The sequence below is a fragment of the Chroicocephalus ridibundus genome, chromosome Z (genome assembly GCF_963924245.1).
Source record: "Chroicocephalus ridibundus chromosome Z, bChrRid1.1, whole genome shotgun sequence".
Classification (NCBI taxonomy): domain Eukaryota; kingdom Metazoa; phylum Chordata; class Aves; order Charadriiformes; family Laridae; genus Chroicocephalus; species Chroicocephalus ridibundus.
This window is the reverse complement of record NC_086316.1, coordinates 32947944-32971592: the sequence shown is the minus strand read 5'-3', so window position 1 is coordinate 32971592 and position 23649 is coordinate 32947944. Positions and strand designations below refer to the sequence as shown.

At 37.7% G+C, this 23649-nt stretch overlaps 1 protein-coding gene across 3 annotated transcripts in view; it reads left to right on the top strand.

Moving 5' to 3' along the window:
- HOOK3 (hook microtubule tethering protein 3) overlaps positions 1–22798 on the top strand; it is a 97189-nt gene extending 74391 nt beyond the window's left edge. Inside the window, exons 16-24 of one of the 3 annotated variants that reach the window (XM_063320325.1) lie at positions 15–102; positions 4814–4891; positions 5623–5657; positions 6436–6518; positions 8498–8598; positions 9707–9811; positions 9930–10001; positions 11506–11642; positions 21140–22798. In XM_063320325.1, the coding sequence (XP_063176395.1) occupies positions 15–102; positions 4814–4891; positions 5623–5657; positions 6436–6518; positions 8498–8598; positions 9707–9811; positions 9930–10001; positions 11506–11642; positions 21140–21155 (715 nt within the window). In that variant the 3' untranslated portion in view covers positions 21156–22798. Of the gene's footprint in view, positions 1–14; positions 103–4813; positions 4892–5622; positions 5658–6435; positions 6519–8497; positions 8599–9706; positions 9812–9929; positions 10002–11505; positions 11647–21139 lie in introns of those variants that run through there. The other 2 variants (XM_063320326.1, XM_063320327.1) reach the window with 2 other exon arrangements.
- The last annotated feature ends 851 nt before the right edge of the window (positions 22799–23649 follow it).

The following is a 23649-nucleotide window of genomic DNA, read 5'->3' as shown; positions in this document are numbered from 1 at the left end:
TGTCTCTTTCCTAGATTGGTAAATCAGAGACTTATAGAAGTGCAGTCCCAGGTTGAAGAACTACAAAAATCTTTGCAGGATCAAGGTTCAAAAGCTGAAGATGTAAGTAGAAATGTACATCAAACTTACATTCAAGTATTTACCATTTTTGAAACTTTTTCCTTTTTGTAAAAAAATATATATAAAAGAAATGTGCAAATCAAGATTTCTGATAGGTTTCCATATTTACCCCTATGGTCTTATCACTAAACTATACTTCTCTAAATAGCATGTAAGACATAGAAGATATTTGTCTGGAAAGGAAAACCATCTTAAGTAGAGAAGGTGTCAAAAGTGTTGTATTTGATTAATTGTGTCTCTTCTGATAGTAAACTTATTATTGAAATTATTTAATTAGAATAGAGAGTTTTGCAGGGAATTAAGGAAATGTTAATTCTCCATGTCTTAATAAATTTTCTGAAGTTATTTTTCGTTTAGTTTTCGTAATGAAAGTTAAGGCCTTTCCTGCCAGTGGAAGCTCTGTAATTGTTGTATCTCATAATGCAAGAAGCCAGGCAGCCAAAACTAAAAAAAAGTCAAATAGTTAGGCCCTCAACATAATTCAGTGTTTTCTCTTTCTGTATTTGGAGATAACTTTAATTTTCATGTAAGAATACAAATTGTGGCAGAGTTAGTGTGGAAAACAACTTTCAGTCTTCCACTCAAAAATTGTGTTTGCCATCTCCTGTATTTGAGAGAAGCTAAGCTCTAGAACTTTCTTGAAAGCAGTGATTTGCTGTACTGTACATGCAGTGTATGCTCACAATCTCAGTGTATTGTGTTGCTAATTGGCAAAAAGTTGTAATGTGTTGCTTTCTATATTTGTGGTGTTAACTAATTTATATAAAACAGTAAAAGTTTTTACAAGCTGCTTATTTTCATGTAAGAGTGTCTTTAATTTAGCTTATCCTGTTGATTTTCAGAATATGAAAGTAAAATACCTAGTCAAGTTCAAAAAATATTATTTTCCTAAGTAACTTAGAATGCACTTTAAAATAGGTCCATACTATTATGTGATTCTGAGATATTATTTGTTGTCTTTGTTATGGGCCAAAATCAGATTTTTCTGGGTGAACAAGAACATGAAAAACAAATATTCTCAGATACTGAGTATTGTAAATGATACCTGTTTAATTGAATTTAGCTTTATTTACCGCAACTTTAATTGTGTCCCTCTTTGAGGCTGTGGTTTGGACAGTAGTTTAGGACGTGTCTGCAGCTCACTTACAGGACTGGTTGCAGCCTACGTAGGCATCATCTGAGATGATTCTGTTAAACAGCAAAACACCACCATCACACCACCACAGTACAGCCCTTGTCAAATCAGAGCTGGCAAGTCCATGATGCAGTTGCTGCATTCCTGACTTCTCTGTAGGTCTGACTAATAGGCACTAATCCTGTGACCTGTTTTGCTGAGTTCAGTGTGTAGGACTTCATTTACTCTTAAAGAAGCAAAAGAGAGAGTAAAAAAAAAAAGAGAGAAGCAAAAGAAAAAAAACTGAGAGAAGTATGGAGGCTCCAAGAACTTCTGAAGATGAAGATCTCATCCAGTCTCCCACACAAAGCACAGCAAACCTCGAAGTTAAACCCAGCTGCCCAAGTAGATGGAAGTTGTGCTGGGGCCACCTGAGTTGCCCTTAAGATATCATTTCAAAAAGCATGAGAAAAAGGATAAGGAGAGACATGGCATACAGTTCACTGATGCATCATTTTCATCATGTTTCCTGTTTTTTCACTACTTTTCTGCAACAATGCGCTGAAATCCATGTTTTTATATACTGATACTGTTAATGTGCTCAACCCAGAAAACTGAAGATCCCATTTGGATTTAGTCCAGAAATGTACGATGAGAGCTTGGGGTGGTTTTTTTAGTTTTGTTTATTTTCAAAGTTGAAGTAATTTTAGCTTGCCCCAAAAGTAGTAAAAGCACTATCCTAAGCCAGGCAAGTATCATTGCAATAATACATGCTGCTTGATGAGGTCCACATGGGGAAGCAGCTTTGATTTTGTATTGAAGTGCAGTGGAAGGCAGATGTTAGGAAAATATCAGTGCCGTTAGGCCTGTAATGGGCACTGACACATCCTTTTGGGATGCATGATTAGTCCATCCTGGCTGCTGACTTGCTAGCCAAGGAAAGGCCTCCTTGCCCCAGTCTTGCAGACTACAGAATCAATTCAGACATGCCTGGTGTGGTCAGGCTAGCAGGTTTGATATATTGTCCTCAGAATGCAGTGGTCATGTGTAGAGCTGCTCAGCAGGTACCCTGCACAGCTTCAACTATGTCATTTGCATGCCTTATTATCACTGTCTTTTGTCATCCTTGTCCTCCTTTTCTCTGCCCTAATCCCTTCCTATACGAGCAACCTGCCTTTAGTTATTCCTATACCACTGGACCTAGCCTTGCTAAATCCATACCACATCTGGTGTTTCTCATATTGTCAAATATGCAGTCTTGGCCTTATATGCTGTTACTGATACCATTACTAAGTAATGCTGACTTGGAACCTCCCTAAAGGTCCCCAAAACTCTCTTACCTGTTCAGTTACCTGTGAAGTTAAGCCACTTTGCTCACTTTGTGAAAACACTGGAACAGGTTGCCCAGAAAGGTGGTAGGTGCGCCATCCCTGGAAACATCCAAGGTCAGGTTGGACAGGGCTCTGAGCAACCTGATCTAATTGAAGATGCTCTTGCTCATTGCAGGGGGCTTGGGCTAGGTGACCTTTAAAGCTCCCTTCCAACCCAAATTATTCTATGATAGCGTCTGTGAAATCTAACCATCCCTTATGGTGCTGTTTATAACTTTTGTCATCTTCTCACAGCGTTACTGGTCTCATCAAGCAGTTTTCTCAAGCCATGTGCCAGTTTCCCTCACCCTGCTAAGTTAGCTTAACCTCAAGCCAGAGCCTAGCCATCTGCCTATGGCCTTAATGTGCAGAACAAAACCAAACTTTGTCCTCAAAAAGGAGACAGACATGTTCCTTTGGCTTATTTAAGCATGAAAGAAATTTCCATCAAAAAGACTTTATTTCTGTAGGGTTTTTGATGTAAAGGAAAGATAGCACTTAAATACTGGGGAGGATTTTCTAAAACCACACCATAGTAAGTAATTTTTTCCGGTGTTTTTTAAGTAGAACTTGTTAGCGGTGGGAGGAAAAAGCAAAATGCGAGTGTGCATTTTCTGCTTTTTATAGTTTTGTTATAGCAATGTTTTTCTATAACGAACAGATAAAGCATTTGGATTAAGTTAAATGTAAAACTAGCTCAAAATTAGATAAAGCTTTTTTTTTGATTGGGATTTTTTTAAGAGACTGGCCTTCCTATGACAGAACAATTCTAGTAATTACTTATTAGGAGCAGAAGATTTGGATACATGGCTTTGAAGCTGACTGAGATTTCAAAAAAAAGTAATGTTTGCCCTTTTTAAGAGTAATTTATTTGAGTTTATCTGCCTTACTACAAGTATATACAGGATCTTTGGGTGGCTAAAATCACACATTTTACATTTTATTCTTTTTCCTAATCTGATGTTTTGGTTAAATTACTCTGGGTAAACTCAGTCATCCTGCTTCTTTTAATTGCGTGTCCTGTTTATTGTTGTTAGATTGTGCTTGTGAGAACATATGATCTGTCTAGATGGGAGAGGGTTTACTCCCACAACAATGCTGGTACTATGCAAATGATATGTAAGAAAATATACCAGTGGAATCAGTGTTGACAAGTAGTTGTGTCTGTTCCAAGCTAAACCCAAGTGCAATACAAGGATTGCAAAAGAAAAGATGAGTTCAATGTTTATTTTCTTACCTTGGGAAAATGGGGACTGTTGGCAACTTTTCTCTTTCTTGTCCAAACCAACAAACAGTCTCCTAAATGATCAGACGTAAGTGATGGTGCCAGTTCAGATGCTTTGTGCCCAACAAAGATGCATACAGACATTTATTATTACAGAAAAGATGGTGTTGCAGCAGTTGTTTGGAGCAGTGGAAAAGGAAAAAGCCAAATGGTCAAAACCTGTGGATCTGTAGCTACTACAAATTTCTGACTCTGAATTCAGTAGAGTCATGCTGGCTTGTTTTTACCTGTTCGTCCCCTTTCTTATAGTGTGATAAGGAAATCCAACTTTGAAATAATAAGGAAGCATGACCCAGTAAAGTGATCAAAGAAAATACTTTGAAGTACTTACACTGTAACAAAGCTAAAAGCTTTTTTGGGTGCACATGGCAATTGACTCTCTTGGCCAGGTGTCTAAACCTTTATTGAAATACCATTGGAGAAAAAGCAATGAAGTAATTTTGTTGATTATTTTATCTTATATTTTGATGGCGTTCTGGGCCATCAGTCATATGCGATACCTTCAATGTGATTGGTACTGGATAAATACAGACCAAAAAGGCAGTTTCTGATTTAAATATTCTACATTTGTCTTGTATTCAATCAGGGTGGCGATAACACCGTTCAGAATCACTCCACAAAAACACATGCATCTCTTAATCTTGTTTATAGCCCAATAGACTGCATATTTTCTCCTGTTTTGTTACTTGTGTGATTTTTGTTTTAAAATGACTTTGCAAAATAGCGGGTGCTCTCCTTTTAAATCTTGGTTTAAACACAATGATTTACAAATGTGCTTCTGTACTATTTTTATATTTTTGGTTTTAGTGGTACGTTTTAGAAAATGTTACAGGATGAAACTGCTGATGAGAACAAAGGACAAAAATGCACATACGTGAAAAAATGCATAGCTTTAACTTTTTCTGTTCATGACTTTCTAAATAGTTTCTTCTGTTGGCTGCTGTTTTGCTTTATACTAATGTCATCTCTGTTTCTTGGCATGGGCTTCTGCTCAAGGCTATTGTGAGTATGGCTTTCTATTTACTTAACACTACTTTCAGTTTGTAGACATTTATTGGGTTGGTTTTTTTTAAAGATACTCACGGTGTATGAAGTGAGTTTAAAATTAAAGTAAAATCTTCTTTGAAACTTTAATTCAAAGAGCTTATTTAAATGTGATTTAACCAGAAAGTGGAACACTGTAAGTTGTATGATAATTTTTATGTGTCTGTAATAAATACAGATGAGAAACAGAAAAAGGGTAAAATTTCTGCTATACCCCAGTCAGAAACACTATACTCCTTCTAGTTTCTATGGGGACAGGAACTTAGTTTGACTAATTTGCTACATGTCTTCATGCAAATTGCATTGCAATATTGGTAGGACAGCTCTTCTAAGAAATTTTGCTGCACTTTCCATTTCAGGTTAACTTATTAAGTCTAATTATAAAAGTACTGAAGAAATTAAAACAACTGCCATACAATTTTGTTGCTTATGGATCTTGCTTTTATTGATCTAGTTCCTGGGAAAATATTTTTAAAGTTATAAAGTGCTCTAATTTCAGGAAAGCCTCACAGCTGTGGAGAGAAGGGTTGCTACCACAGAGGATTGCTTTACAGTTGTGATCTAAAACTGAGTGAAGTAAAAAGTTGGATTTTGGTTAGAATGCCAAAATTATATGATTTTAAATAATTTTGAAATTATGTTAAAGCTCTGCAATATATTAAAATAAAACATTTAACTTTCTGTTTTAGTCAATTCTTCTGAAAAAGAAACTTGAAGAACATCTGTAAGTATTATTTTTTGCCTATTTTGTTTGCCATTTGAAATTATGTGTTTTCCCTATGGTAAGGAAGGCAGACAGTCATTAATCACGCATCTGGGAAATATACAACTAAGAGAAATTAGATAACCCAGGAATGTTTGGGAATATGCTGTCCAGATACTATTTTCATCTCATAGAAAACCTTTGTGAAAGCAATAAGAGTAATGAAGGAACCATCATTCTGTAGTGGTAGAAAACTTTCCTTAACATTGTGCAAATCTTTACTCAGGAAGAGTAATTAATTTTGGTCTGAGGAAAGCATGTTAATGTAAACAAAATTAATATGTTTACTTTTTAGTATACATTATGGTATAAAAGGTAACATTTTAGGACGTGTTACCATTTTGTTCTGCTATTTCTGCACCTCTTTTACTTCCCTAAAATGCAAAGAGCTGTTTTGCTTCTGTTGCCTTTGGGCTTAGCCATTCTGTCTCAATATAATCTCTACTTCAAGTATTCATTTTAGGCATGCATTGTACAATTAACTATAAGTTCTAAATTAAGTTTATAATTACTGAGAATGAAACTGTTTGTTGTTACAGTTGTCCATACACCGTAATGTTTTTCATCTTATTTAACAAATATTTCCACAGTGACATTGTTATTTATCCTCATGCCCCACAGCAAAAAACAATCATGCCCTCAGAAATATATCACTGTGAATGTTTTGTATCGCTTCATGTTCATTTAAGCACAGTAATAATCTTGGGAAAACAATATGTTCTTTTATGGTTTGTAACAGTGAGAAGCTCCATGAGGCTAACAATGAGCTACAGAAGAAACGAGCTATTATTGAGGATTTGGAACCAAGATGCAATAACAGTTGTGAGTTACCTTTGCAGTCCATTTCTTTTCTTTGTAAAGTATTTCACATGGAAGGTCTTAAATTATGATACCTATAGGCAGTGCAAGATAAAAAAAATGTACATTTTAATTGGCAGTGATAGGTATGTTAATTTCTCTGGAAGCTGTGGTGACCAAAAAGATGCTTCTAACACTTGAAATGCAGGGGATCACATTTTAGAGACCATGTAGTGAGAAATCAAGATGGCTGTAGAAATACCAAGTCACTGTCATACCTGTCGTTGAACCTCAGTTGTTCAGAACTGTCATGTCTCCTAAGACCCTAATTTAGGAGATCCTTGCTGCCATCACCAGGTTCTTTTTACTCCCAATATATATTCCTTTGGTGTGTTTCCAAAACTGTGTTGTAATTTGAGAAAATTTTCGGACACTTGTCGAAGAAAATGTAGGATGTGTGTCATATTGCTTAAATGGTATCGAGAACCCAGCATCATGTGGTTTATGGCATATCAATGCTACTTTTTCCTGAGAAGTATTGAAGAAGTAGATTGTTTTTTTCCAAACCTATGTATTATAGAACAAAGCAAAAGACTGCAACCAATGGCAGCTTTTCTGGTTTGTGCCGAAGCAATTTTATTCATAAAGAGATCGAGGAAGATAAAAATTTCAGTTCAGTATTTATTACATACATTATGTGTCCAAAAAGATTTTTCATTTGCGTTGAGCTAAACTGCAGAATATGTTATAAATTCCATGTCTTAGGAAATGTTAGAACACTTGGAAATGAGTTCCAGGAGCTTCATGAGTAGCTAATAAAAACATAACCCTGTCATACCTGACAAGCCCCAGTGTGAGTGTAATAGCAGTCTTCTGATTCGCTAGCTTTTAAACATTAGGACATATTGAGGCTTCTGTAGTTAGTTTACTGAAACTACAAGTTGCTTTTTAAAAACCTAGGTCTGAACTTTTGTCTCAGTAAAATAAAAATAGTTGTACCTTCTTCCTTTCTTTACATGCTCAGGAAATGTGTGTGAATTATTTTTTCAGATTCTTTTAACTATCCTGGGTATGGCCAAAATGCTTGGGCATTGTACGAGAATCATGGCACATTTTGAAAAATGGATTCTTGCAACCTTGGAGATGGTTGGTTATTGGTCCTCTTACTCATCAATGAAAATCTTACTTGGTCCTGTTTAACAGCTTAGTGTTTTCTGAGTGCTTAGAGAGAAAACTTTGGAAAAACATGAAAGAACATTTCAAAATAAGGCTGCAAAACAGATGGACTGAGGGTTGCCAATTATCTGACATCTGAGAACCAGATGTCAATAGTTTATACTATTTGTTCCAGGAAGATGCAATTGATTTTTTTTTTCCTGAGATCTGAGAAGATGTGTAGAAAATGTATAAGCAATAGCGTTTTGATATATTCCTATATCAACATAGGAAAAGGCTGTGCAATGAAATTGTCCGACTGGTCTGCCTTGCTGCTTAAGAAAATGCAAGGAAAAAATTAAATTGAGTATATTCATGTCACAAGTTCAAGAAATTGTGTCCAGTGTTACAGTTTAGGTGATTTAATCAAGAGTTGTGCCTATTAAGAATTATTCCTCTTACCTAAAATTGTAAAACTCATATTTATCTGAGTTACAATACCAAGATTATATGGAATCGGTAAGTCATTAGTAGACTCATTTTCTAAGTGTGTTCAGTAATGGTATTGATTTATGATTCCACTTCTCTTTATTTTTTTATAAGTTTTTAAAAAGCAAAGTTTGTGTACAAAACAGCCATCTTATGAGATTATATAGGAACACACATTTTTAGTGTGTTTCTGAGCTGTTCAGTAGTTAAAACTATGGTATCTGCTACCTCAGGTTCCTTATGTTAGCTTTTCTTAACTGAAATAAATTTAGGTGTGCCGTAAATGTCTGTTGAAAAACATGAAAATAAACATAATATAATTATGTTATTTTCCAATGCGTGCATCTCCTGACATGAAGCACTCAAAATTGAAGAATTACAAGAAGCTTTACGGAAAAAGGAGGAGGAAATGAAGCAAATGGAAGAGCGATATAAGAAGTATTTGGAAAAGGCTAAAAGTGTAAGTATATGTACTCCATATTAACGATCCCTCTCTGAGAGTGCACCACATGTCAAGTCTGCAGAAGGTACCTGTAGACAGACTAGCAAGTAAAATAGAAGGTAGACGCAGTGAGTTCTTTGTAGCATTAATTATTTAGTTAGGATAGCTTTCTGTGATCTTACCAACTTTCAGTTTTGGTTTTTGGTGTTGCAAAGACAAGTGCATTCATTATTGCCTTCCACTGTAGAAACTGTATCCAAGTCTAATGTGTATTTTATTAGAAATATAGTACACTTTTATGAATCTCCCTTCATGAGTACCATTCAGTAAAAATGACTTACTAAAATTTAAAGCATCTGTTTTATTTCAGCATCTGGACATGATTCTACCTATCTGGAAATGGGTAGAAAGACAAAAGGTGTGAAGTCTCTTTCTATGTGCCCAGAGATTGTTAAAAGTTTTAAGCTAATTTCTATTAAAGGCTTAGGGATCTAGATATTTTGCTGGATTTGTTCTTGGTTTAGCTCTGTGTTTGCTAGCACTCATGCTACCCATGGTGGATGCCACGTACAAACATAACCAGCTGTCCTGTCATCTTATTAGTAGCATAATGATCATGCATGTGCCACAGAATACTTCTTGGCTTAACAGAGCTATCTAGAAATTACAGCACCTGGTACCCCAGGCCAGTGAATCATGGCATCTTGCCATAAGGACCAAAGCGGTCCTTCCTCAAGGGACTCCCAGGGGAGTGTAGCTGGGGGTAGAACCACATATGTGAGTCTGGGATATGGAACCTCTTAGGTGTCGCTTTTTCCTATCAGTAGTTTTGTTTCAAAGTCGTGTAAAAGAGCCTGGTTCAGATGCTCTAACATATCATGACAGATGTTCAGAGGCAGAGCCTCTGTCATGCTGGCTGTCAAGATTATTTCACATGAGTCAGCCTCTTAAAACTTCACATACCTCTGTTTCACATTTCGGAGTGTCATTTCTTACCACTGACATGTTTTAAGTCACTTTTTATTTCTTAATCTGATTTAAAATGTTGTAATTCCTTCATGACTTTCCCTTCAATTAGATTGTGTCTTCAGGATTTAATTAAAAACCATCTGCTTTTCTCTTACAGGTCATCCGCACCTTAGATCCTAAGCAGAACCAGGGTGCAGCTCCTGAGATTCAGGCTCTGAAAAATCAGTTGCAGGAACGGGACAGAATGTTTCATTCACTGGAGGTAGTAATCCTCATGTTTCCTGGTAGATGCGTATTTCCTTATTGTTTTTTAGGTGTAGACTAATACTTTTATTATACTTTTGTTGTAAATGTATGCTTTTTTGATGTTTGTTTTGTAGAAAGAATATGAGAAAACAAAAAGTCAAAGAGAAATGGAGGAGAAATTTATTGTTAGTGCCTGGTACAATATGGTAAGAATCTACCAAACTTGTTATTAAAACAAAAAAAAAGGAAAGAAACTATTAATATTAGTTTTTTCTGGTTGTTTATATCAGTATTCATTAATTTACAGGAATTTTTTTTGTTTGAAAAGCATTTTCCAGCACACAGACGCAGAAGCAAATGCTTTTTAATAGTTTTAAGCTATCACTATATAAGAGTATGTTCCTATGACAACCTTTGGGTAAAGGAAAAAGAATGTGTTTGTTATTTTCGGGTTTTAAAACCAGAAATTACACTTTCTAGAGGGAACGATACTTCAGATTACTATTATGTAATTATAACCCTTCAGTTATACTGACTTACAGTGGTCAAGTTTACTTTCTTCTTTGATTCTCCACTCTCTAGTCTTCCAGTTGTTACTAATACAGGGGCACAAGAAAAGCAATACAGCTTACTTGCTGCAGTAAGTGCTCTGAGAAATAACCCCTTTAGCTTGGTTCAAGTTTAGCCCCATGCAAAGGATGAGCACAGGGGCAAGACCCTCACTTAAACCACTCAAACCGTAAGGAATTGATCGGTGCAGCCATACAGCTTTTGCTGGGCCCATATGCTGAGAGATTTTTCACCTTCGTCAAATGTGTTTAAGCCTTCTCTTTGGCAGAGTGTGGCTGAATTGAAACTGCTTTTCAGATAGAAGGAATCCCTGACATGTAACATTCATGTTTCATTCTGCTTTGTCATATAGTTCAAATTCCTTGAAAGAATTTCCTTCTTGCTGTTTTATGTTCTTGTTATGTCCATGAATAGAAGCCAAAAATGATACTTCAGCAGAGTGTTTGAATCCTTTAAATATTGAAGGCATTGTCAAGTGACTAGTGTCCTGACCAAGTTTATAGCATTAGTCCTACTGACAAGCATAAGACAAGCCTGAGCTAAGAGCTGTGGTTCAATAGCCTGTGATGAACACCAGGATGAGCATTAATAGCTTTGTCTTTTTCTCTCATGAGCCTCTGCTTTTATACACAACTACACAACCCATCACACCTTCCCTCATTCCCTTACATTTACTCCTGCTGAAAACATACTTTCTCTCAAGATATGCTCCTGCCGTATGAGGTGGTATTTTCAGAGATGACAGTACTTTAATTATTTTCAGAAGAAAAGAAGTCTTCTAGCTCAACATGCTGAAGGGGGCCAGGGCAGGGAAGCGGAGCACTTTTGAAAAGACTCATCCAGTTACCATGTGTTTATGTGGAGAAGCATATGTTCAGATCTGGGACACTGGGGGACCTGCTTCTTAACAGTTATTCCGAACCTGGACAATTACTGGGGGAGGGAAGAAAAAAAAAAGAACACACAAAGAATTAGGAAAATATCTTAGCTTTATCCTGGAAAATACGATGCTTCATGTCTGAAATTCAAAATAGCTTAGTCAATGTTGGTGAAGAAGGAGATAATAAACAGAACTTAAATAAGTAAAGCTGTTCATTGTTATGTGTTGGTATTTACTGAGAAGTTTCTCTTTGTCCATAGGGGATGACTCTGCATAAAAAAGCAGCAGAAGATAGACTGGCTAGTACAGGCTCAGGACAGTCCTTCCTGGCTAGACAAAGGCAAGCCACCAGCACAAGGAGATCTTACCCTGGTCATGTCCAGCCAGCAACAGCAAGGTAGAGATGCCTTGCCCTTAGAAAGAAAACTGCCCTGTGATCCAGGCCTGTTTCAAGTGACAACATTCAAGGAAAATCAACCAGCATCCTTTCTCTTTCTCCTGCTATTATTTTACAGTTCAGGAAAGGGTTTTATTATTGTTCTGTAATGCCCTTTGCTTATATTTTTTTGGAGTCCATCTCTCTCTCTCTCTGCATTTTTTTGAATGTGCCAAAGTTTTGAAAACATCTAGGGGAGTGCTGTATAATAACAGAGTCTTACTTGTTTGAAGCCTGGTCTCTTATGAAAAGCCTCATATGGGCTGTGTAACATGTAAATTTCCTGTCACAGTTGATACTTTGTGCCTATCAGGGTTGTTACTCTTTATAAGACTGTCTTTGTTCAAAGGGAATTAGGCTTTCTATTTCATCTGCTAACCTGTTGCTTTAAGAAAATGCTGAAAACTCATTACAGAAATGCAAAATTAGTATATAATATTCTTGTGAAATATATTTGCTACTAAAAAACTTACCAATGGCAAAAAGGATGTTTGGTTTTTTTAATGTCCTATATGCAAAGTTTGCTCTTATTCTTGGCATTTAATAAGGAAGCAGGATGCCTTTTTTCCCAGGTTTTTCTTTATTTACTGGTGTTACTCTTTTGCTTACAAAGCTGAATATTTTCAAATGGTTTTTTCCACTCTTCTTGGTCAAGTTATGCTTTATATGTATTATAAAAATACCGAGAAATACTTAGAATGCTCTAATATGCTGCTGTATCATCCATTTAAAAAGGACATTTGTTTTAAAATTTTATAATTATGGATGAACAGTACATAATGGATCAAGGCCCAGATTAATATTATTGATGTTAATGTATTCCAGTTGTCATCCCCTGCTAAAAGACTTGCTTTTAAGATATTGATTCAGGGTATAATTGTATCAGTTGCCTTACTAATGGTACCAGTGCCTTCAGGTGAGTTTGTTGCTGACTTTGTTGGAAACTGGCTGTGATTTGTTGTACTGCCTTTTTAGCATGTAGCTGGTTAATTGTACATCACTCATTGTAGCACCTTCATGCTGATCAGTGCGGGTGGATGATAGCCCCTGCTATTAATTCAGGTTCTGTTCCTACAAAGTTCTGCTTTTTCTCTGCCTAATTCTATGCTCTCCCTATCATTTTTGTCAAAGAATTGACAGCCAAAGAGGACCTGAGTATTGGTTGAAAGTTTCATATACATACATCTCGTGTTGTTTCAGTTTTAAACATTTTTCCTTTAGAGACTGTTTAGTCCCTAGTGCACATGCAGTCTGGTTTATAAATTTATTCTTTTACCTTATTTTAATGCCCTCCCAAGTGAAGACATTTTTTCATAAATCCCTCTAGAGAAAAGATGTACTAGCATTTATTAATCATCTGAAGGTCCATGTTAATTCACAATTTGGGTAGAATGAGCAAAAGATAATTAAAACTAGCACACCTAGATTAAAGGGTAAGGAACAGGTGAATGACTCTTGTAGGTACTGTTTTATCCTCAAGTACATCATCTCTTTTAATCTGGGCTAAGAAATGCATTCGGTATGTGTCTGAAAAAATTTATCAGTTCTGTTTCCCTTCCCTCCCCACCGCCAGTAATTTAAAAATAGATGCTGAAGTCTATTAACTGCATATAGGTTTGTCTTTTATTCCTCACATTTGGAAAAAACCTGATTTTTCTAAAAATTCTCTGTATGTATGACATATAATTCAACGTATGACATGCCTGGGCTGTGCTTGCCAAATTAGATAAGGCAGTGAAAATATCTTCTTGTGTGCAGAAAGGTAACAATGTAAAGGAAGTTTAGGACAATTTCTGTAGCTCAGTGAGGTGGTACTTGTTTTGCTGTCTCTTACTGAGATACGGAATACTAAAGAGACAAGAAGTCATTTGTGTTATCTAGCAAGATGACCACAGTTTGTGTGGTCATTTTACTGATTTTATTGTGCAATCGATTCTAGTCATCTGAAGAACTCTTTACTGCAGGCCATGTGTGAACAGAAGCAAGTAAGATCTCTTCTCTTAGGGAATTTGATGAGGTTTTTTTGTGATTACAGCATTTTATGTCAGCCGGAGAAAGAATCTAAAGCTCCATTTTTATTTCAATCTGGCTGGTTCTGCCTGTTACCAAACTGCCAGAGCCTATTTGTGAGAGCAAGGAATACCAGGACTTTAGTGGGAAGTTTATCTCTTAATTTTGTGTAATAATTTAATTTTCTGTTGCTCTTAATTATGTACAGGTCTAAAATATCTTGAACACAATCTGCACATTAGAATAAAACTACTTGCTTTTGTTATTTTAACATTTGTTTTACAATTTTGCCTCCAAAGTTTTGATGACAGGCAAATGCCCCTGGTGGTCAGGAGAACAACAAATGCTGATTAGAAGCTTCATTTTTAGCTTTTACTTTCCTATCTAGCTCTCGTGGCTTTTTTCACTCCTGGGTGGTTGTTTGCTTTTATGTTCTGCTTTGTGGTTCTGGTCAGTTTTCCATTTTCCCTTAAGACACTGAAGTGTTTTCTATAGCGCCCTTCAAGAATATATAGCATCATTATACAGCATCAAAGAGCAAAGCAAGACTAGTACTGAATCTGTCCTTTACTGTTGCTCATAGTAACTGTTAGGCAAGATTGAACAAGCATTTTGTCTTTTGAGAATTCTCAGACTTGGAGTAATTCTGGTATTTCCCAAAATTTGTGTTGAATATAAAAAACTAAAAATACACTGCAATCTTGCAGAAATATACTCTGTTGCTGTCCAGTTCCAGTAAGTCATTTGTTCTGTCTTCTAATGGTAATCATCAGGAATTTAATTCTTGTTCTTTTGCTTCTATTATTTGCTGCATACATCAATACTTAGGGTGTGGATGAATGCGGGTCATTAAACCTTCAGCCTTAGAAGAACAGCTTCCTTATTAAAAGGGTTCAGCTTCATTATTTTCCTTGCTTATTGTATAGCTTTGGAGGTAGTGTGATATTAAGAAAAAGAAGAGGCTCAGAGCGTAACTTCAGGGAATAAGCTCATGTATAGATGAGCTACCAATGAATGCTGCCTGTTTGTCACATCTTCAGCAATAAAAGAATATAAGCAAAAAACCCTGTAAAACAGAATTCTGTAAGTACCTTAGATACTTCTAAGAAGCTTTTAGAACACTTTTTCTGGAGCAACAAAAAATATTTATGTCAAAAATGTAGTGATAATTATTAAACTAATGCTATATCCTGTCCTTATACATTACAAAAAAGCCCCTACAGATTGAGGTTGAAGAGAAAAGGTTCTTCAGGGCAGTGATAAAACAGCTGAAGAGTTCATCAGAGCACATTCTTGAGCGCTGTGCCAAGGATCTGCCCAAAATAATCTTTCTGAGAGATTTTATTTAATGCCAATAAAAGATAACAGTTAAATGGATTAATATTTTCATTGTTCAGAGCTGAAGCTTAGTTTCTGCTTTTAAAGGATGTGTGTGCACTGCAGGTGGTATACTTGCATGGAGAGTTAAGTTGTTAGTGTATCTGATCAGACACTGCAGAAAAGTATGTTCAAGTTCCCCATTTTCTTGATAGCAATACATAACCACTTGGATCATAACATGTATTTTCCACATGCCGTGAAAGCTGACGTAATCTAATTTAAAAGGTTGTGTGCTCCACCCACAGTGCAAAGGAAAATAAATTACTAGACCATACAGCTTTATATATTGTAAATAGAAGTAAATATAGTGGCTACAAGATGCTTTTCATTATCTCTTTGGAAATAAGCAAATGGTAACCTTGTCCTGTTCTGATGTCACTTGAGATAGCAGTAACACTTCTGCAAGTTTTCTGTGGCTTTCTATTCATGTAAGGAGCACTGGCAATTTTATATTCATTGTGTGTGAAAGAATTATCAGTGAATATTTCTATCACTGCTTTATGCTGATCTTAAACAGTAAGTGGTATGTGCAAGCTGTCAAGAAAATTTAAGAAGTTTTGGCAATTTTACAGTTCTTGGTATTTGACATGTGCAAGTAGCTTTTGCTTTTCCTCAGTTCTGGAGTATATGAGACTATCCACTTAGGAGCTTCTTGGATGATTTTTAGTGGGTTTAATTGTCTTGACGCGTTGACATTTTCTGTAGATTTGTTAATTAGAAAATATTTTCATTTCACCACTTGATTTTCTTCTAGTTAGTTATCTGGAGGAAGATAGTCCTGAATGTGCCTGATTTTTCTTTTTCTTATGAAGCAAAACAGTCCCTGAATTTTACTTGTTTTACTTATTCTTGCCCAACATTTTGACTTTTTGCAAGGATTCATGAGGGAGGTGTTTTTGCACTCAAAGTCAGCTATGCAACACTGACTTCTATGGGTTTTTGCACATGTATTTTAGGTAGAATGTGGACTCTGTGTCTGGCAGTAATATTGTATTGATAAACCTTAGTATCTCCAAACAAAGTTTAGCAAATTTTGCAGGCATTTTCCTCACCAATATTGTGCAAATAAATAGCTAAAAGAGGTTACTCTGTCACGAAATACTTTCAAGTGGTGTTTTTTCCTCTAAGCCGAGTAGTCGTACTTCAGGGGTGTTGCCTACAGAGTAGTTCGATAGCTGGATTATGGCTGAAATGTGATCTCAGGAAATCAAGCACTTATAAAGAAACCTTTTCAGAAGCCCTTCCTTAGAACAACTGTATTAGCTGGCGCTGGCAGTATGATACATTTAGCATTCAGTTAAAAGGAAGAGGTGAATCATTGCAACTTTTTAAATTTAAAGATCGGCTAAGCCAGAAGTTCAGTGGATGAGGCTTTGGACCTTGCAGACTGCATACAGCCCAGACACGTGTCCCCTCCCAGATTTGCGCAGTCCAGCTCCCTTCTGTATTGGCAAGAGCACTGTGTTTCACCTGTGTGCCTTGCATCAGGAGAATGAAGTGAAGTCTTGCATTATCTCAGAGGTTGGTGTACAGGCAAGTAGTGAATCTCATATGGGCTCAGAACATCTCCACAAGCTAAATCGTATTATTGTTTTGCGGCAGATGTCAGATTCTATGTAGGATTCTCGCCGTATCTCCAGTTTGTCACTTTGAAGGAATTAAGAAAATGTCCTGGCATGACTGATTGTATTGCCTTGCTCCTGTGATCTTTCTTCCCTCTTGGAAGTCCAGAAAAGGAGCAGAAGCTTGTCAGTGACTCTGCCTGCTATAAGTAAAAATCAGGGGTGATTTCTTCAGTGCAAGCAACTGTTAAGTACAAAAACCTGCAGAGTAGTATATCTTTGACCATTATGGTTTCTGATGTTAATTTAAAAAAAATAATAAACAGAATGTGAGCTTTTGGAGCTGGGTTGTTGTGGGATTTTTTTGTTAATTAATTTTTAATTGCAGTTGATTAAGTATTAGAGGCTTTACCTATGTGAAGGCAGAAGCTGTCATTGTCAGCCACAGCAACCTCAGACTTCTTGCATCTGGTACAGTGAACCCCCAGAGATTTTGACTCTGGTGCCAGCTTCACTGCACCATTTGGAGATGTTGAGGATGTATCTAGGCTTGTCCACTGTTTTTTCTTTGACTTCACTTTTGTGGATTCATTGAAATAGTGGGACACAACGTTCATTTTTTAAATGTATCAGCTCATTGAATTAGGTAATGAATTAATGTTGATCAAGGAGCTCTAGAAAACTTGGCAAATCACCTTGAAGAAACACCTGCCAGTATAGCCAAGACAGCTTCCTAGACAAATTGTTCTGATGTCAAATTGTAGTCAGTGCATCAGTAGGAGCTCATGATAACTGCTGTAATTGAAGTCATCTATTAGTTGCTAGGGGATGGTTTTGCTGTTAACTTTACTATGGCCCAGATTCTAACCTTCCGTTCTAGGCCTTGCCAAGGTAATAAGGGACTCTCCTGAAGCAGATCTCTGCATTAGTTGTCCGTGGCGGCAAATTATGAATTTCCTCTGCTGCTGTGTGCTGTGTGTATAAAGGCATTTGGAAAACTGCATATCCTTCAGTCTCCGTTGCACTGTGTGTTGTTTCCAGACTGAAAGCAGGTTCCGTTTGTCACATAAAAATGTCTTGCTGCTGTCATGTTGCTTTGGATCTCAGAGATTGATCCGTACAGTATAAAAAGCAATGTTAGTGGAGGGAAAGTAGTTGGGAAGCCTTTCCTGTCTGCTGGTAATTTTATTCATTGCTTCACATTAGAGAGAACCTTTACTGTCAGATGAAGTTAGAATATCATATTTCAGAAAGAGCAACACGGTTATTTTAATCATTACAAAAGTGGCCATTTGTCAGCACTTTGAAGAGCTGTTAACTGCTGTAGCATGGCAAAAATCTTAAATACTGCAAAAGCAAGTATTTATGCAGGCATAGGATAGCTTCTTCTGCAAGTGGAACTTGAATCCCTAATGATTATCCCTAACTTTAAGAGAAGAGAAAATCAACATACAGGTCAGTTGTTACCTTGTTAGCATGCTCATGTTGTTAGCACGATCATGAAAATGAGCAGGATTTTAAGAGAAAATCCCAAATGGTGTAAATCTCATGGAGTTATAAAAGAATTGTACTGAGACCATCAGATTTTTGATTTGGATTTGAATATAACATTGTTTATGTAATTTAAAATTTTGTAAAGCAGATGTTATAGTTCTCAGTCACCAAAGATTAGTAAGCAGGAGAGTAAACCTATTTCCTGGAGGTTATCAGTGGTTTGGTTTCAAGAGAGGTTTTAAAGCTTTAATTAAGCAGTATCAGTAATATCGTAGAATAGTTATAAGCATGACATTGTAAGGCCACAATTCTTATAATTTATAGTCTGCTTTGTATTCTGGGATTGTAAATTATAAAAATGCAAAGTGGTGTTAATACAACTCTGGAATATGCTATGTTGAAAGGCTCCTTTAAAAAAATCTAAAGGAAATATTGTGGAGAAAGACATAGAAAGAATAGATGAAGAAAAACAAACTTTAGCAGTAGAAGCCAGCAAGTTATGAAGTTATGAAATCTGCAGGAAGAGAAATCTGGAGGCAGATACTTCAAAGCAGAAGCTTGCTTGGCAGAGATACTTGGGAAGAGAGTCTAGTGTTAGACATGAAAGTGAGTAGTCTGCATTGCTGTGATAGCTTTGGGGATTGCCTTAGAAAGTACTGCTTACCGGTGGTAGATCATTGGCTAGAGAAAGCATGGACCATCCTAGGACCAAGCATAGACTGAACAGGAAAAAGCAGTTGCTCAGAGGGGACATGTGGCTGGGTTTGTTGGGGTTTTTTAATCAGATTTGACGTGTGTGAGCAGTGCTCTGAATTAAAAGTTCTTGTCTTGGTGTTTACCTCCAGAGCTGTCTAGGTTAGTGAAAAAGGCTGCCATCCTTTCTGTGGCTTCAGTGTGCTGGAGTTGTCCCGGTGACATGTGTGTTGAAAAAACAGAAGAGGACAGCAAGAAGTTAAGGAAGATTTTAAGGGATGGATAAACCACTTGTAATGAAGTAGAGCTAATGAGACAAGGCAGTGAATGTTGAGGGGAAATGCCTCACTAAGAAATAATCCCCCAGGCTGGCAACAAACGTGTGCTTTACAGATGGAGTGTTTCGGACTGGCAAGGGAAGGAAGTAAGAGAAAGTTACTCCTCTATAGATGCATCATCTGTTATGTAAACTGTCTCTTCCTGGAGATGCTGCAGAAGCAATGTCAGGTGATGCTGAGTGAATTTGCTCTCACATTTCACATCTCTGTTGTCTTCTGAAGTGTTGCTGCCTCAACAGGTAGCTTTAAAATATATTGATTAATTTTGAGGAGTTCTCCAAGAGAAAGAAATTGACAGATTATTTTTTTTTAGAAGAAGATTAGAATTTCTAGACAGGAAAGAGCACTGTCAGATGAATTTGTTACATCCTTGAAAGAGAATATACTGTCCTGAGTTTACAAGACCTCTCAAAAGTACTGTTTACTCAAAGAGAAAACTACAATGTCATTTCTGTTTATGTGCAACAGGACACTTGAAGTGCCAATAAGTAAGTCCTCTGAACTAATAGGCAGGTAAGATTAAAGGAGTAGACTATATTCATTTATGCACAATAGAATAGGTACATGCTTATGTAGCTTGAGCTTTTAATTTTTTTATAGACTAACTACAGTAATCTTCGTATTATTAATCCTGAACTCTGTAACTTTATGCACCCAAGCAGTGCCAGGCAAGCTCAGTAGGCAGTGATTACTCAAACTACACTCTTGAAGTCAGCTTTGAATGTGTTGAATGTGTTAATTTTTTAAAATTTTTTATTCTGTTTGATTTATGTCTATATGTTTCTATTTGTTTTTCAACTATGGTTATTATTCTGGGTTGGTGAATGAGAAGGAAAAAGAGAGGGATATGCAAGCTGTAGGATTAATAGCAGAAAGACAGAATTTTGCATTAAGTCCATGAATTTAGCTATAAATATTCTTCCTTATCTGTTTGACCTGGATTTTCCTGTGACAGGAACTGTTCTTAGAATCATTTTTGACCAGTGCAATACCATGGAGAAGAAAATGGGGAGAGAAACTGTTTGCATGCTTTGATTTCAGTCTGGTGAAGCTATTTTTCCTCTCTGTAACATCACAGTGGGTGCAGTGCGAAAATGAGAACGAGCAGTTAGCGCTGTGCCATGCTGTGTGGGGATAGTTGTGTTACCTGGGGAAGATAAAAGCACCGTACCTGTGCTATTAGTAAAGCATTCCACCTCTCCGGTTACGGTGGCCAAGAGAGAGGGTGCATCAGCAAGGATGGAGAAACACGCCAACCTCTCCAATTCTCTGCCAAACTTAGATTCACTCCCGCAGCATTGTGATGTGCTCTTTCGGCTGCTCAGTGGCTCCTACTCAGCTTATTTTAACAAGAATACATATAATTTTTGTGTGATTCAAATCTGTATTTGCATGCAACGAGTAGAAATTGCCGGCGTAGTGTGGCGGTGATGCTGGTGCAGCCTCACACACAGGATGAGCTTTGATGAAACATAAACACTTAAAGTCTTCAGTGGTGCTCAGAGCTCAAAGGCTCGAACAGAGTCGTTGTGACCCGGATTGTCTTTTAGTATATAACCACACGCAGGACAGGCACCTTTCACTTTATATTGCTTTATTTTTTTTAACTGTTGTACTCACAGACAGCAGGAATGCCTGAGACTTTTTCATCACTGTGTAAACTTAGTTTCCATGGCTGTGTAAGTTGAGAATGGTGCCCTGAAGGACTTTACTCAGAAATGTTTAAATTTGTCTGAATTATGTTTAAATTTAGATATTGTTGAAGTCTGTTTTGTTGCTTTTTCTAATTACTGGTGTGTAACCTTCCTGTTAATTCGAAGAGTTGCTGTAGCAAAGATGTTTTCCCCATGAATTTGCACAACTCTGAAGTAGAGATGGCCTTACTAAACTGCTCTGAAAAATACCTGTGCTGTTCTCTGGGTTTTTTAACGGTAATATGTTACCTGCTTTTTAACTTTCTTTTTTATTCTTTTATTTGCAGTGATGTGGTTGCATGACCTGCAGCATTATTATAACAGGGACTGTTCAGTGCATGACTTGCTTTTCTGTCCAGACTGCATAACCAAAACTTAACCAGTTCTACACTTAAGACTCATGGCCATCTGATTTCAAAGGGACATCTACTTGCAGAGAAGCTTACCATCTTGGGGAGTGGCTTTCCCATTTCCCGCTTCCATTTACTCTTTCTCTTCACAAAAAGTCTCCTATGAGGCTAGAAGAGAGGAAATCCAGTATTCAGAACTCAACAGGAGGCGTTCTGCGAACTGACAGAGCACTGTCAGCTCTCCATTTTACTTCTGCCTGTCCACTTTATTTAATTCTGTTTAACAGTATTAACACACAGACTTCCTGCAACATTTTCATATACTGAACTATAAAAATCTAGTCTTAATGAGTTCCTAAAAACGCCTTTTGGTTACTGTTAAAATTTCAAAGCACCTGTACCCTTAAAGGATCCACTTTGAATCTTTAAATAATTAACATAAAGCGGAGGAGGTGTTTTACCGGGAGAAATGACTAACGAATTGCTGCTTGGCCATCCCATCTTCCTTAGAAAACCAGGCAAGGTTCATCTGATAATCTCCAAGCCAGGAAAACTACCGGGTGGTATTTTGTTCACAGACACTGCCTGCTTCCTTACTATGTATATACACAGTAGTTTGTGGCTGTTGTATTTTCTCTCTACATTTTAGCTGTGTTGTTGGTTTCTTTCAGAAACTTTTTTTTTCAATCTGTGTACAATTGTTAAAACAATCTGAGGAAAGAACGTGAATGGAGATAAGTATGAAAGCCGTCTACACTTTCAGTATTATGCAGCCTGTCCTTGCCAGTTTATAATTTGGGTCGTTTATCTTTCACCTGTATTATTTTTTTTTCTTTTTTTCTTCTTACCGCAGTCTTAGCTATTTAATTTCCAATTGCACTAGCTTGGCTGCTTCTTTGTATTATGAAGTTTAGCTATAAGATTTGCCATATGTAGACAGTGTAACTCAAGATGCTTTGTACTGCCTATATTAATTTAAAAAGCTGCTTATTTAATATTCTTAAATAATCTGCACATTTGTACTACTGTATCTTTGTTTTGTATTGGACATCCAGTACTGGCAAGATTCAGAAGACGAGGGAGTGCTGTAATGTTGTAAGTTAAGGGGTTTATTGTATAGGAGTTAGTGTGTAACAAACAGGGAAAGGGGCTTTTAAGCCATAGGACTTTCCAGAAAATCTGAAGCGAGCCTGAACAATGACTCCCGCAAGTGGTTTGGTTTGAGTCCAGTTCTAGAGAAATGCCGTTCTTGCTCACTAGGATCTTAAAAATATAAAGTAAATAATATAAAATGCAAAAATATAAACACATATGTACTCTGCTTGCTCCGAGAATGGTTTTGCTTGTTCGGGCACTGGCATAGCCACTGGCCCTGTTTCCCCTGTGAGCACCCCCATGCTGGAGAAATGTTGTGTCTGCTCATCTCTGCAGTCGCTTCTGGCTACCAAAGGCAGCGCGTGCCTTGTCCCTGGCCCATCGGGGGGGCTCTGGGCAGAGCTGCCCCTCGTGCGCTGGGACACCCACCTGTGTTCGGTCCAGGGCTCTCCATGCCCACTGTGTCAGTGGTGTTGTGCAGGATGACTTGGAGAAAAGAAAGATCGTGTCCTCACCTCTGTTTCGGGGGGTGGGGGTGGGTCTGTGCCAGCCGGGAAAGGGCAGGGCAGGTAGGAATGGGCTCCAAGCAGACCGTGCAGGAGAGGGGAGGATAAGCATTAAGATCCTGGTGAGAAGTGTGTGGCGTGTTCCTTTCTGGATACTGTACCAGACTGGGGAGCCTATGGCTGCCAGGTGCTCTGGCTGACAGCAGTCCGGGAGACTCCTGGAGGGGGATATGTCTTCCCTGGTCCATGAGGACCTGGGACAGGAAGTCTGACGCGACCTGCAGGCAGGACCTGGGCTTTGGTGGTGACAAGCCAGGCATTCCTGTGGCAGACGCAGCAGCACTTCCATCAGACTGAGTCCAGGAGAAATCTAAAGGATTTGTTGTCTTTCCAGGTTTTAGCCATTGATCCCTTGTTATGTGTCAGGGCAAGTGTTATTAGAAAAACTTCTTTTTGTTGGGTCTTAAAGGCATGGGTTGTTTCTCGTTTGCAAGTGCTGCTCTGGCTGGGACCCACACGCTGCCCCAGGCCAGGCTGGGTGCAGGATCCCCGGAAGGGGGGCTCTGTGGGGCAGGAGGGGATGGCTGCCTTGTCATGCACCTGCCTGCGCCGGCGTCCTGGGGTGAAGCCGAGCAGCACCTCATTTCTCCGAGTGGTCTGTACAAATTAGAGACTGTGTCTGTTTGTTAGACAAGTGTCTGTTGTTCTTGAGCCTGAAGACATTTGTATGTAAGTGTGTTTAGCTTGACAAAAAATGCTTGAGTTCACTAGTGCAACAGAGAGATGTCAGGTGGAGCCAGTAACTTTCAGCAAGTGAGCTGGCTACTTTAATTAGCCTAGCATCTC